The 13,952-nt window shown below is 35.6% G+C and overlaps 1 protein-coding gene across 6 annotated transcripts in view; it reads right to left on the minus strand.

The window, feature by feature from the left end:
* Nucleotides 1-13,952, minus strand: part of OXR1 (oxidation resistance 1) — a 188,336-nt gene that overhangs the window by 21,445 nt on the left and 152,939 nt on the right. For all 6 annotated transcript variants that reach the window (XM_040979423.1, XM_040979422.1, XM_040979419.1 and 3 more), the window contains exons 8-9: nt 8,879-9,047; nt 6,325-6,487 (exon numbers count right to left, since the gene is read on the minus strand). In XM_040979423.1, coding sequence (XP_040835357.1) covers nt 6,325-6,487; nt 8,879-9,047 — 332 coding nt within the window. The remainder of the gene's footprint in view (nt 1-6,324; nt 6,488-8,878; nt 9,048-13,952) is intronic.

The raw sequence follows: 13,952 nt of genomic DNA on the forward strand, positions 1-13,952 counted from the left end.
TCCTTCCCTTTCTGTTGTACCCAGTCTACCCCCACCACACTTATCCTAAGGTCCTGCTCCCACGGCTTCTATCAGGCACATTGTCACAGACCTTAGAGTGTCCTTATGCATCTAGTGCACTATGGTCACATTCCAGCCCTCAGCAGAGAGGTTGCCCTATGTAACCACCAACAATATTTGGGGGGTTTTGTAAGAGAAAGTTATCACTTTGAAAAAGTGTTGTAACTTCCAGTCACATCTTCTAAAAAGAAAAAATGCGTGGCAGGGGCAGAGTGTCATGATGGCACATTATGTGAAAACACCACTTGCGAAACTGGCACCTAATATCACAGTGCTGTTTCTAGACCTGGGAAAGTAGCCAACGATGGCCAAGGAACCCAGGTCTCTGTGGAAGACCCAGATGGGGTTCCTGAGACTTAGTCTTTTTAAAAAAATTATGTTCCAAAATAAGGCTTGAATTCAATATTATAAACAAAACAAAAGCATCAAGCATAGCATAGCTTATTGTGCTGTCTTTCTTCTGCACGGTCAACCTTGTCTCAACTTTCTAATGTGTTTAAATTTTGCTCTGCTATCATTCCTACCACATGTTTTTGAGTTGGTTAGCTCCAATCCTGGAAAGAAAGGGCCCTTACAAAGCTAAACCAGTTGCAGTCAAATTTTAGTTTTTATCAGAATCAGCTGGAGTGTTTGTTAAAACACACAATACTGGGGCCTGGCGGCATGGCCTAGTGGTTAAAGTCCTCGCCTTGAATGCACCAGGATCCCATATGGGTGCCGACTCCAATCCCAGCAGCTCTGTTTTCCATCCAGCTCCCTGCTTGTGGCCTGGGAAAGTAGTCGAGGATGGCACAAAGCCTTGGGACCCTGCACCCATGTGGGAGACCCGGAAGAAGTTCCTGGTTCCTGGCTTTGGATCGGTGCAGCACTGGCCATTGTGCTCACCTGGGGAGTGATTCATTGGATGGAAGATCTTCCTCTCTGTCTCTCCTCCTCTCTGTATATCTGACTTTGTAATAAAAATAAATAAATCTTAAAAAAAAACCCCACACAATATTGGTCTCCAAATCTAGTTCCTTATTGAGAAGATCAGAATGTGAGCTAAGAATTCATATTTCTAAAAATCTCCCAAATGCTATTAGTGATGATGTTTGCAGAACCAAGTTAAGTATTTTGTAAATAAGTATTAAGTATTTGAATGTTGTGTAATTCATAAACACAGTGTATGCCAAAGAAAATGAATGTTCACTAAGTCACCTTGCTTTTTAAGGTAATATTTATTGTAAACAGTTTTTAATTTAAGGGAAACAAGGAGGGAGGGAGAGAGAGAGAGAGAGAGAGTGAGAGATGGACACAGAGAGACTATTTCCACTAGCTGGTTCACGTACCAGTTGCCCTCAATGACTGCAGCTGGGCTACAAGGATGAAGCCTGGAGCAGAAAACTCAAGCCACGTGTCCCGTTGTGTTGCAGTAAATGAGTTATTATCACTGGCTGCTTCATGCAGTCTGCATTAGCAGAAAGTTGAAGTGCAGAGGTGGGACAGAGCCACACCTAGCCACTTCAATGTGGGATACAGGCTCTTACTCACACCTGCCCTTGCTCATATTTAGAATTCATATTGCTAAATTATTTAAATTTGCTTGATATTTCAGAGCTTGAAACATACTGATTTGCTGTTACAGTACAACAGATGTAAATATTACTAGTGAACTGGCTGAACATAAACTGCCTTCATATTTCACGGTCAAATTTTTTCTTTCTTTCTTTAAGATTTACTTGTTTTTACTTGAGAGGCAGACTTACAGAGATAAGAGACAGAAAGAGACATCTTCCACCCATTGGTTTACTTCCTAAATGGTGTAACCATTAGCAAGAGCCTAAGGAACTGTATCATGAAAAATAATTCACACACACACACACACACACACACACACACACACACACACGCACCTGTTCGTGTTCCAGCCTCTTTACTTCTAGTGCAGTTCTCCACTTTCAACTTATGAACTGGGAAAGCAGTAGAGGATGGCTCAAGTCCTTGGATCCCTAGAATCCTTGTGAGATTTTTAGAAGCTCCTTGCTCTCAGCTTTGGATCAACTCAGCTCTGGCCAGTGTGGCCATTTGGGGAATGAACCATCGTATGCAAGATCTCTGTCTCCCTTTCTCTCTGTACAATCTGTCTTTCAAATTAAAAAAATACACCTTTACAAAAGTTTACTTCAAGAAATGTGATACCTGTTTAGCTACTATAGACAGAGTTCCTTCTTCTCAAGCAGTCAGTTCCATGTAGATGTTGCTGTCTATGCTGAGCTACCCTGTACGTTATTTGTGTTTCAATAATAATAAGTGTGAGGGGTTTGCTTTTGGATGAGCAGTTAGATATGCCACACAGGATGCCCATGTCCCACCCTGGAGTGGGACAGTAGCAGAGTAACGGCGCTACTCCAAACTACAACTTCCTGCTAATACACAACCCTGAAGGCAGCACACCATGGCTCCCCAGTGGGAGACCCAGCATAAATTCCTGACTGCCATCTTGAGCCCAGCTCAAGCTGCTGCAGAAATTTGGGGAGTGAGCCAGTGGCCAAGTTCTCTGTCAGTCTCTGCCTTTCGAGTTAAATAATGCAATCATTTCAAATAAAATAAATACATGTTAAAACAAGTATCAGAAGACTCACTAGCATAAGAAATAAAATTAGCTAGACAATGAAATCTCTAATCTGGTGGTTCTTAGAAGCTGTAGCAGTACGGACATCTATGAAAATAGAAATCACTCCACAAGACAACCACCATGTAATAGCAAGAAACCAAATCCAATGATGTCATAATATATTTTATGTCCTAAAATGCTAATACAAGAAGAAATATTTTACATTTATATAATTTAAATGGAGAACACTAGATAAAAATTAAAAGTAGAAGTGTAAAAATTATCTTTAAAGTTATCCAAGAGAAAGTCAGATTCCAAAATATTCTGAATAATGAAATGGGGGTTTATGTAATAAGCAGTCAACATATTTACATTTCTATGTCAATGAATAACCCAAATAATGGCTGACTGAGAAAAACATAGCATTTAAAAAGGAACACATTTTGTCAGAAAACAAAAACTGAATAGATCATCACTACCTTACAAATTTGAAAAGTAGGGAGCAAATCATAATTTTTTTAGCATCAACTATTTAAAAGTAAAACTTTAAAATGTTACTTATCCTACTGACACATAGCCTTAACTCATTTTTAAGTCAAAATCATAGGCCTAGAGGGGATGGGGAGGGCAAACTAAGTAAATAAATTAAAACTGATTTAATAACTTAATTATTTTTATGTAACAAGATTTAGCAGGTTTAAAATATGGAACATACAGAATTATATCTGATACAAAAGGTCTTAGAGATAAGATTTTTTGAAAGCTTATTCTCCTAGCTCTTATTGCGAAAGCAGTAAAAACTCAACCCGGAGTATAAGAGGCAAACTGTTTTAGGTTAAAAATCTCTCTTTTTGAGGCTTTTTTAGTCTGCATCTTGAGACTGGTGATATAGACAAAATATGTGACACTCTGGAATATAAGCTTTTAGCAGAGATCATGGAAGAGATTGCCTGCGGTAGGTATGATATTGGAGACAACAATGCATCATGGGGCCTGCTGAAGGCATCAAATTTACTCATCTTTGATAGCATCATTTTTACTTCACAATAAAGAATTTTGGATTTTTATTTTTATATTATAACCTATAAATCATGATGCTAAGTGCAAAGTTGTAATAAATTTTGCATCAAAATCTTTTAAGTGATCATTACTCACGAAAACTGTGAAGTACCTTGCATGTCTACCTGATAGCCAGGAACACTACAGAGCCCCCAAGCATCTTTGAAGGCAGGATAAAGTGAGTAGCAAGCTTTAATTAAACAGCCTGGTGTCTAAGTTGGTAACCATAATAACTCCATGCTAAATCTAGGGACTTCTAAGTCATCCCTAGACAGAAAATGACACTCACTCTTCACATTTTGAGGTACTCGTACCTTACAAAACGTTCTAGCCAAAATCATGTCACTAAAAAGTGATTTTAACACTTAAAATTACCCTCATTTAAATTTATGCTTTTTCAGGCAATTAGTAACAGACACTTACTAACACTGTATGAAAGATAAAAACATACCTACTCAACTGGAAATTTTCTAATAGCCACATTAAAAAAATAGCAAAACTAAGTTTCATATATTTTATTCAAGCTATCTTATAATCATTTAACCTCCTTAATTCATATCTTTTATGGTTAACGGCAACAGTGGTAGTGATTCTATCTATAACTGTAATAGTAACTGTATCTGTATGAAACAGACTATTTGATGCTATAACATATCTCAGTTCAACACTGAATTCTCATAGGAAACAACTGAACTTTATTTAGATTTATCTGGATCCTATTTATATTTTATAAAACTTAGAGCTGAAAAGGTAGATCATTTCAAACGTTCTGAATATATTTAAAAATTATTCAATAACTGAGTCAAATATTTAATTAATGAAAATTATTAAGAATTCATTTCCTTAATTAGATTTACCACTTTTTGAGTAACTAAACAGCAGCTAACTGGACAGTGTAGAACTATTTTCAAACAATCCACGAGATGTTTCCAAAATTAAATATTTTTATTTTCATTTAAACCATCTAACCAAAAAAAAAAAAAAAGGAAAAAAAGGAAAAAAAAGGTACAGTGAAATCCATTTAAAAAAAATTTTCTGTAGAAATTATAACTGGAGTCAACTGTTTCCAAAGTAGTTCTCACTTTCCTGTCCTAATTTAAACTACGTCACGCACCCTGCTATCCAAGTGAGAAACATCCCTATAACTACTCGACACTGAATTTTAATGCATTACCTAAATTATATTTTACTAACTATATTTGATTACCTTTCACTCTCCTTTAACTGTTGCTACCTTATACAGGCTCACATCTTTGCTCACCCAAGCTATTTTAAATGCCTCCTGTAGCTAATCTTGAAAATGAAACTCAGGATATGTGTTTTTAAACCCATGTAATGACACATATGAAGACACACCAGGCATAACTCTACTACTCCAGAGTTCTGTCCTGCCCTCAGCAGCCCTCCTCCCCAACAATCACGGCTTTAATAGATTTGACTAGGTTTGCCTTTTGACCTTCAGGTAAATGGAATTATAAATACTCTTTTGTGTCTTTCCTGTCATTCACAAATTATCTGTTAAATGAATACATCTGTTGCATATACCTGTTAGGTGTTGTAAATACTACATTATTTGAAATTTTATGGATATTCTAAAATTTACATATCCTAATGCTGATAAACATTAAAGATTATCATGAAAAAGGTGACATAAAGATTAATAATTGGCTGAAGTATTAAGAGAATAAAATAAAAGTTCTATGTATTGTTTTTTTTGCCATCTATTATGCTGTAGATACAATAGAAAATGATGCTGTACACATTACAAAGAGAAAGCTAGACAAACTCAAAATCCACATTTTAAACAAGACATGCCATGTATACCTTCAAACATTATACATGTAACTGCAGAAACAAACTCATGTTACATAAACACCACAAACAATACCAAATGGGTAACAAAACTGGACTCCATTTATCATTTTAGCATCTGCTCTATATTTTATAATACATCAAGAAAATACTAACCCAGGAAACAACAAAAACACAAACTGTTACCTAACAATTGTATAAAATAGAGCATGTAAAATTTAAAATAAACTTGAAAGATGGATGTAACGGGGGTTATAAAATATTTGCTAGTAATAGTTTAGTCATTTAATCAAGTTTAGTAAATCTGAATACATAAAATTCTTACAACTTCATAAAATTAGCGCCAGCTTATTTTCTTAACATATTATTGCTGATGCATAAAGCCCAAATTTAGAAATGAGTTCTAACTTACAGACATATTTTGAATAAGTGCACTTATCACCCCCATGCAGAAGTTAAATTAGTATAAATCAGATCTGGCATAAAGGTCTCATGAAAATTACTACAGCATCAATTAGTTGCTTCTGGGTGATAATGTAACTCTTCCTAAACTAAATACCCTAAAACTCACGGAGTCATTTTACTTCTCACAGGCTGCTTTTCTACTTTGTAAAAACAAAAGCAAAATGAGAAGTAATAGTGAACCGAAATTACTACTGAGATTCATTCAGTAAAAACATGAACACATAGGCAATGAACCTGAACCTCTTTAAAAAAGTAGTGTTTTACACCAAGATAACCTGAACTTTATCATTTTTTACAAAGCAAAAAGGTTAGTGAAACCTCACTGTTCATCTTACCTCCCACTCTCTGGCTGCCGCCTCACTGGTGGAATCCTCCTGTGTCTCGGGCTCCTCAATCTTTTTCACGACTATGAACCCAGGTTCTCGGCTGTATTCACCGGTGTCTTCTGCATATATTTCTGGACTCCACTGAATGAAGAAGGCATACAAGTGCTCTGTCCTGTTAGAACAAGTGACTATTAACAGACCAAGTATTCTACTCTGTTAGCAAGAATTCTAAAACTGTATAAGTGCATGTGAAATATACAGTATCCTTAGGAAACTTGAAGACTTAAAACAAAGATAAAACAAATTATGTTTCATAGAAAAAAAAGACATTACGTTAAAGAAGCAAGTCTGCTTTGTAAATTACTTCTGAAAAAACTGTTAAGACTCTGTAGGGCGTTTCTGAGCAGTTCAGGTGACGGATTTTGCATTTCCTCTTTTTAGGGCAGTAGTGACTGGAAGGGAATACTGATTCTACAACTAACCTTATTCATATAATGATCTAATAATCTAAAACACAAGCAAACGATTGACTAATTGCTGAGTTTAAGAACTGGACATCGTGCAGAACTTCTCCATGCTGACAGACATTTAATGCCCTTAACTTTACAACACACAGTGAATTACTGTTTCAGAGACAGATGACCCCATCTCGTAAATCTCTAGTTCCCCTTTATAATGCTTTGTTTACAATAGTAAATCAAATTGCTGCATCCTCTGACAAACATGTTTGGGAATAAAACATTTTCCAAGTTTCTATTTTATTAGATTTAAATTAAAAGCACCATGAATAATCTGAAAACTGCTTACAAAATAATGTATTCTAATAAGTACTAATCTTGAATAACATATAACAAGAACAATGGTTCTAGAAATACTTATGATCTAATGAAATTTTTTGATATTGTGATTCCTTACATTTAGCCAACATTTTAAAAAGGGTTATGCTTTATCTTAAGTAATATGTTACTATCAAATACAATTGTCATAACTTAGTTGCTTATAATAAAGGATCCTAATAATACTAATTTTTAAGGATATCAGCTGAAGTGCAAGGAGAATATTTAAGTAAAATTTTCACATCAAACTAAAGACAAGAGTCAAGAGACAAACTAAATTTCTATGTTAGGTTAAACCAGTTTTCATTGTTTATCATTTCATCATCACTGGCAAATTTGATTAGCTAGGTCCATTCTTGTCGCTTCTTGGCCTTTTGGCTAGAATCAAGTGTAGGTGTATTCTTTTCAGATATTCTTGACCTATGCAAACCATGTGTTTACAAACTGACATGTTTTGGTAGAAAGCCACTGCACTGTAAACTTAGTAGGCTAGAGGGAGGAGACAAGGTTTTATCATTGTTTCTGAAAGCTTTATTTTTTCAAAACAAAATATAAAGAGTTTCCTAGTAGTCCCTGGACACTTAATATAGTTTCCAGGGAATCAATTTTTTTATCTTCTGACTCTTTGCTCAAAATGATCTGCCTAAGAATGTACACAGTTATCTTACAAGTCCCTGTTCTCTACTGCATACTTTAAAGTGTAACAACTTCCAGGTTGCCTCTGGTGTTGCCACAGTGAAGGAGGGCCCAAGACTGAGAATGAGTCCTTCAGCATTTAGTAATTTCTAATTGACTTCTACAAAACTGAAGGAGCTTTAGTGGTGTTTACTAATCCCCACTATAAATGGGGAATACAGTTACAAAATTATGGAGTTTCATGAAGTTACCTCCAAAGTTAGTGTAAAATGTGTATTATAAAAAAAGAGCATGAATTCCAATTTTCCACGGAAACAAACTAATTTTTAATTTTACTTCTAATAAATTTCTTAAAGTAACTTCATATAAGGACTGAGCAACAATACTATAATACAGCTTTCAGTCTCACTGACTTTTTTTTATGAACAATGCTACTTAGTAACCATTAGGGAAGAATAAACAGAACTGATGCTAAGTTCTCTAAAGCTTGAAATGAACAGCACTCAACAATGAATACATAAATTAAACGGAAGAAAAGGACCATCTAGCTCAGTATGATACATATTTCCTGTGAGAGTTGACTTTTTGTGCAATAATTCTGCTTTATCATTTATACTGTATTAGTCCATTGTACAATAATCACTGTGATAATAAAATCTGCATATTATTAAAATGTGGAACCAAATAGTTGTTCACAGGTAATTTTTCTCGAGGATTTCTGCAAGTCTTCTGTAAGAAAATACTGATTACCCGGTTTAGCAATACCTTTTCAAGTACGCAGTGTAAGAAACAAACCATAATATCACTGTAGAAAGAGAAGCATCTTAGGCAGGAACAAATAACCGAGCTTATTGTTCATTAAAAATCTCAGATCCCTAAACTTAAGCAAGAGTCAAATAATTTTAAATAGCTAATATTGGCTATCAATCCTAAACTATCTGAGATGTCTTCAGGAAATTCACGCAAGAGTACCTTGTCTTTTAATTCAATTTTCCAAGAATGCTTACAAATATTGTTAAAAAGTACTCTGCAAGTGGTATTATAAGAAATCTCACACTGTCAAGCTTTTGTCATTTGTTCTTTATTTTTACCTTTCTTGTGGCACAGCAAACCAATACTCATGTTTCTTATCTCTTTGTGCATACTGTTGCATTGTAGCACTGGCTTGTGATACAAATGTCTTCCTCATTGGTTTACCAACTCTGAGACATAAGAATTTATATAACCGATGCCTTCTCTTTTCTTTTAAAAGTGCAGAACCTAGAAATAAGAAGTAAGCAGCATTTATTTAATTCTCATATACCAAGCTTAAGATATTTTGACTGTATAACTTTACTTTTAAACTTATGAAACAGGGCCCAGAGCGGTAGCCTAGTGGCTACAATTCTTTTCTTGTACGTGCTGGGATCCCATATGGGTGCTGGTTCTTGTCCTGGCAGCTCTGGTTCCCATCTAGTTCCCTGCTTGTGCCCTGGGAAAGCAACTGAGGACGGCCCAAAGCCTTGGGACCCTGCGCCCATATGGGAAACACAGAAGAAACTCCTAGCTCCTGGCTTTGGATGGGCTCAGCTCTGGCTGCTCTGGCCACTTGTGGAGTGAACCAGTGGATGGAAGACCTTTCTCTCTGTCTCTCCTTCTCACTGTAAATCTATCTTTCTAATAAAAATAAATAAATCTTAAAAAAAATGTATGAAACACAGCTAAAAAAATAAAATCTCAATTAACTGGGTCAAATGCATTATTTTGTGGAACATGTATTTATTTTCCAAGAAAAGTAAAAATAGATAAACAACACTAAAATATTAAATAATCAAGTTAACACACTGAAGTTATGTCAGTATTGGGAAGAATAAAAGTATCAAGACCTTTGTTATGCTTTTGTTTGTAAAACCAGTATTTAATAAATAATACATACCTATGTAAATTTTTTCACATTTTGCATCAGTATTTAGAATATCAGATTAAGTCCACATAATTTTCAAAACTTGCTTTAATATGGCTTTTACAGACAATAAATATTGTTTCTGTTAAAAATTTATTTTTATTTGAAAAGCAGAGTTACACAGAGAAGAAACAGAGAGCGAGAGGTCTTCCCTTTGTTGCTTTTCTCCTCAGACTGCCTTAACAGCAGAGCTGAGCCAGTCTGAAGCCAAGCGCCAGGAGCTTCTTCCTGGTCTCTTTCGTGGGTGCAGGGCCCAAGAACTTGAGCCATCCTCCTTTGCGCTCCAGCCATAACCAGGGAACTGGAATGGAAATGGAGAAGCCAGGACAAGAACCGGTGCCCATATGCTATGCCAGTACCACAGGGAAAAGCTTAGCTTACTACCCTATGAATGCTGGCTCCCAAAATTTACTGTTAATGATGTCTTAATTTACATATAAACGCATGACGGAACAATCAACAGTATGTTAGATTCAATTATCTGAATAGTTAGTTAAGCCTGAATTATTTGAGGGCTTGGGAGGGGTTGGGGAAATCCTAGTGCCTATGAAACTGTGTCATAAATTTAAAAAAAAAAGCCTGAATTATTTCTAAATTTACAACCAATAATGCCTCTGTAATGTACACAGGGGTCTAATAATATGATTGAGTTCTAGAACCTGTCCATTAACTAACTTACTAGATCATACTAAGAAAAGAGCCCTTAGGAAGTCAAGAGATCGAGCACCCAGCCTGGTTTGTCTGTCCTGTGTAATAATGAGTAAGGGACAATCTGTCTGAGCCCTAATGCTTCCACATATCTAAAAGGAGGAGCTTTCAACATTCTTCTCACAGCTGAATTCTGTAGTTATAAGTTTCTTTGTTCTGCAGCTTACTACAAGAAAAGTCATAAATTTAAGTAAAACACTATTTCCTTACTACTGAATCTGAAGTTACTTAAAGTAACTTTAGTTGTCTAAAAAATAACTTTCATTCTAAAAAAAAAAAATAAAGGAAAGATTCAAATGTCAATAATATAAACAGTTGCTAATTTTTCTCCTTTTTATTTATAACAGAACCTGCCTCATTCACAGTAGTATCTCTGGTCCTCGAAAAAAATCCATTACAAGTAGTTTATCCACATTACAGGATTTTAAAATCCATTTTTTTCAATGTTAAAAACACAGGGCAATTATCAAGTGCAAATTATTCAAGTAAAAACATCCATATCAGCATTCTTTAAAGCACTAAAGATAGAAAATATCATAAAAATGTCTATTGTTAATAGTAGCTAAGGGTCTTGATATGGAAAAGTTAATTACATTATAGTCATTAAGCCTCATTTTAAAAGAACTACAATGACATAAAAATGTTCATGACAAAAGATTTAGTTAAGAAAGACGCAACTATATAAAGTATAATCCAGGTTTTAAACTAAAAAATCCAGCTGTACATATGCATACAAATAATGTAAGAATTGTATACATAGAACTGCATACACACATGCATCAAGAAAGTTCTTGGAAAACGGAATTTAGTACAATGTGAATTATCCATGAACATTTTGAGGCCTTCTCACATTTCTTTGCATGTATATAATCATGGTTCCCTGACCCTGCCCACATTACCACCAAGACTTTTAAGAAACAAAAATGGTATCAATGGTAATCTCTGTGTGAAAATTCCAAATAACATACAGATTTTCTATAACGCACTTCTCAAAAAAGGCATTAATTCTGAATAAACAAAAAAGATTACAGATGAAAAACTGGTGAATCCTTTCTAGAATTTATTTCAGGTAACTGAATTTTTTAAAGTTTATTGAATATAATCCTTAAACCTTTAGAGTAACTCAACTGGATGATGCAAAGAAACTGAGTTAAATCTTTACACATTGTTTTTGGAAGGAAGACTGGGACAGCCACTATGGGAAAGATGGCAATTTTTGTTTAATGGGTTCAGTGCTATAAGTTTGCAAATATGGAAAAAGTTCTGGAGATGAATGGTGGTGATGCTGGCCTGACAGATTGAATGAAGAGGAGAACGCTGAAATTATGGAGTCTTAAGATAGTTAAAAGGTAAATTCTGAAGGAATTTATTTATTTATTTGAAGAGTTACAGAGACAAAGAGACAGACAGAAAGACAGACGGAGATCATCCATCCACTAGTTCAATCTCCAAATGGGCGTAACAGCCAGGGCCTACTCAGACTGAAGCCAGGAGCGCAGAGCTTCTTCTGGGTCTCCCAACGTGGGTTCAGAGACTCAAGAGCTTTGGTTTTTTCTGTTGCTTTCCTAAGGCATTAGCAGAGCTAAATAAGAAGTGAAGCAGCTGAGACTTGAATAGGTAGCTATATGGGATCTGGCATTGCAGGCAGTAGCTTACTCACTATACCTCAATATAGGACCCAAAGTAATATTTTTAATTTAAGTCACAATTAAAGGCTTAATGTTCCACTAAATAAAGAGCTTAGCAAGTAAAAACATTCTAATTTGGAGGGAATAGATTCAAGAGCTAGAAATAATGACTGAACAGAAATCTGTTTTACTCGTATATAATAAATTTTTACATATTCACACTATGTCACACAATCACTGGTTTGGCAAAGATAGAAAACAAAGTTTGATAAACATATTTGTAGCAATACTGATAAACAGGTATTTATCTTGTTTTTGCATTTTGATTTTTTTTTAATTTTAGCTCACATATAAAGAACAAGTGGTATCTTTGTGTGCTTTATTTCACTCAACGATGCATTCTAATTGCATCTATTTTAATACAAATGATAGAATTTCATGTTTTGTACTTGAATAATGCTCCACTGTGTTATATATACGCAAGATAGACAGATACTTCCCACACCACTGTTCCTCTGACTATGGACATCTCGGCTGATCCCATCTTTAGAATACCGAGAACACTGATACCAGCAATACAGTGATACAGGCAGTTCTTTGATACAATCTGTTTCTGACAATTGTGTTATATTAGTTAAGCATTTACTGCCACCTTGAAAACATAATGCATTCATAAATTCATAAATTCCTTTAAAAATGGAAAATTTAAAGATACATTTTATATAAAATCACAATTTTTAAAATAGCTTCAATGGTAAACTTACTTCAGCCATTTTAGAAATTTGTTTGAAATCTGAAACTGGAAATGCAAATTGGGCCAGGACCATGGCTCAACAGGCTAATCCTCCATCCTATGGCAACAGCTTCCCATATTGGCGCTAGTTCTTGTCCCAGCTGTTCCACTTCTGATCCAGCTCTCTGCTTGTGACCTGAAGAAAGCAGTGAAGAAGGGCCCCAGTCCTTGGAACCTGCACCCCTGCAGGAGACGAAGAAGGGACTCCTGGCTCCCAGCTTTGGATCAGCTCAGTTTGGGCTGTTGAGGTTATGTGAGTGAACTAGCACATGGACGATCTTTCTCTTTCTGTCTCTCCTCGCTACAAATATGTCTTTTCAATAAAATACATTTTTCAAAATAGTAATGCATATGTAAATCAACTTAGTCTAGGATAAATATTCTGACATTATTAATGTAACAAATGTTAAATCTCATTAAGTTTTAACATATTCCGCAAAAACACAGTATACTGGGAATTAAAGACTATTCCTATAATTTCATAAGCAAAGGATACCACAAAACTGGACCTGATGTCATTATTTATCCTGAGGGCTCATTGCTTTTGTCTCTCTGGTTTTGTTTTTTTTTTTGAGAGACAGAGACGGAGAGAAGGAGCTCCCATCCGTTGGTTCCCTCCCAAATGCCTGGAAGAGTCCATACTAGAGCCAGGAGCAAGACAGGCCAGGTCTGCCACATGAGCACCAGGAACCCTACAGCTAAGGAGAGAATAGAGACACAGTCCAAGTCATAGAAGGAAGGAAGGAAGGGAGGAAGGGAGGGAGGGAGGGAAGGGAGGGAGAGAGAGAGAAAGGGAGGGAGAGAGGGAGAGAGGGAGAGGGAGGGAGGGAGGGAGGAAGGAAAAGAAGGAAGGTAGTAGGGTGGTAAAAAAAGAATTTGGTATTCAGCCAAATTCTCCTGTATACATGAAAAAGAAATAAAGATAAAGACCTTCCAAAACAAATAGAAACTGGCCATCTTTACATAATATACTTCAGGACATGCTCCACACAGAAGCAGATAACCAGTATCATGAAGGAATATAAAAGCATAAACCTATTAGGCAAAAATACAAAAGCCACCATTGTGAGTGGAAGCATGCTGGGCCCATTTAC

This window comes from Ochotona curzoniae, unplaced genomic scaffold (genome assembly GCF_017591425.1).
Source record: "Ochotona curzoniae isolate NIBS_2020 unplaced genomic scaffold, NIBS_Ocur_1.0 contig_3190, whole genome shotgun sequence".
NCBI lineage: Eukaryota > Metazoa > Chordata > Mammalia > Lagomorpha > Ochotonidae > Ochotona > Ochotona curzoniae.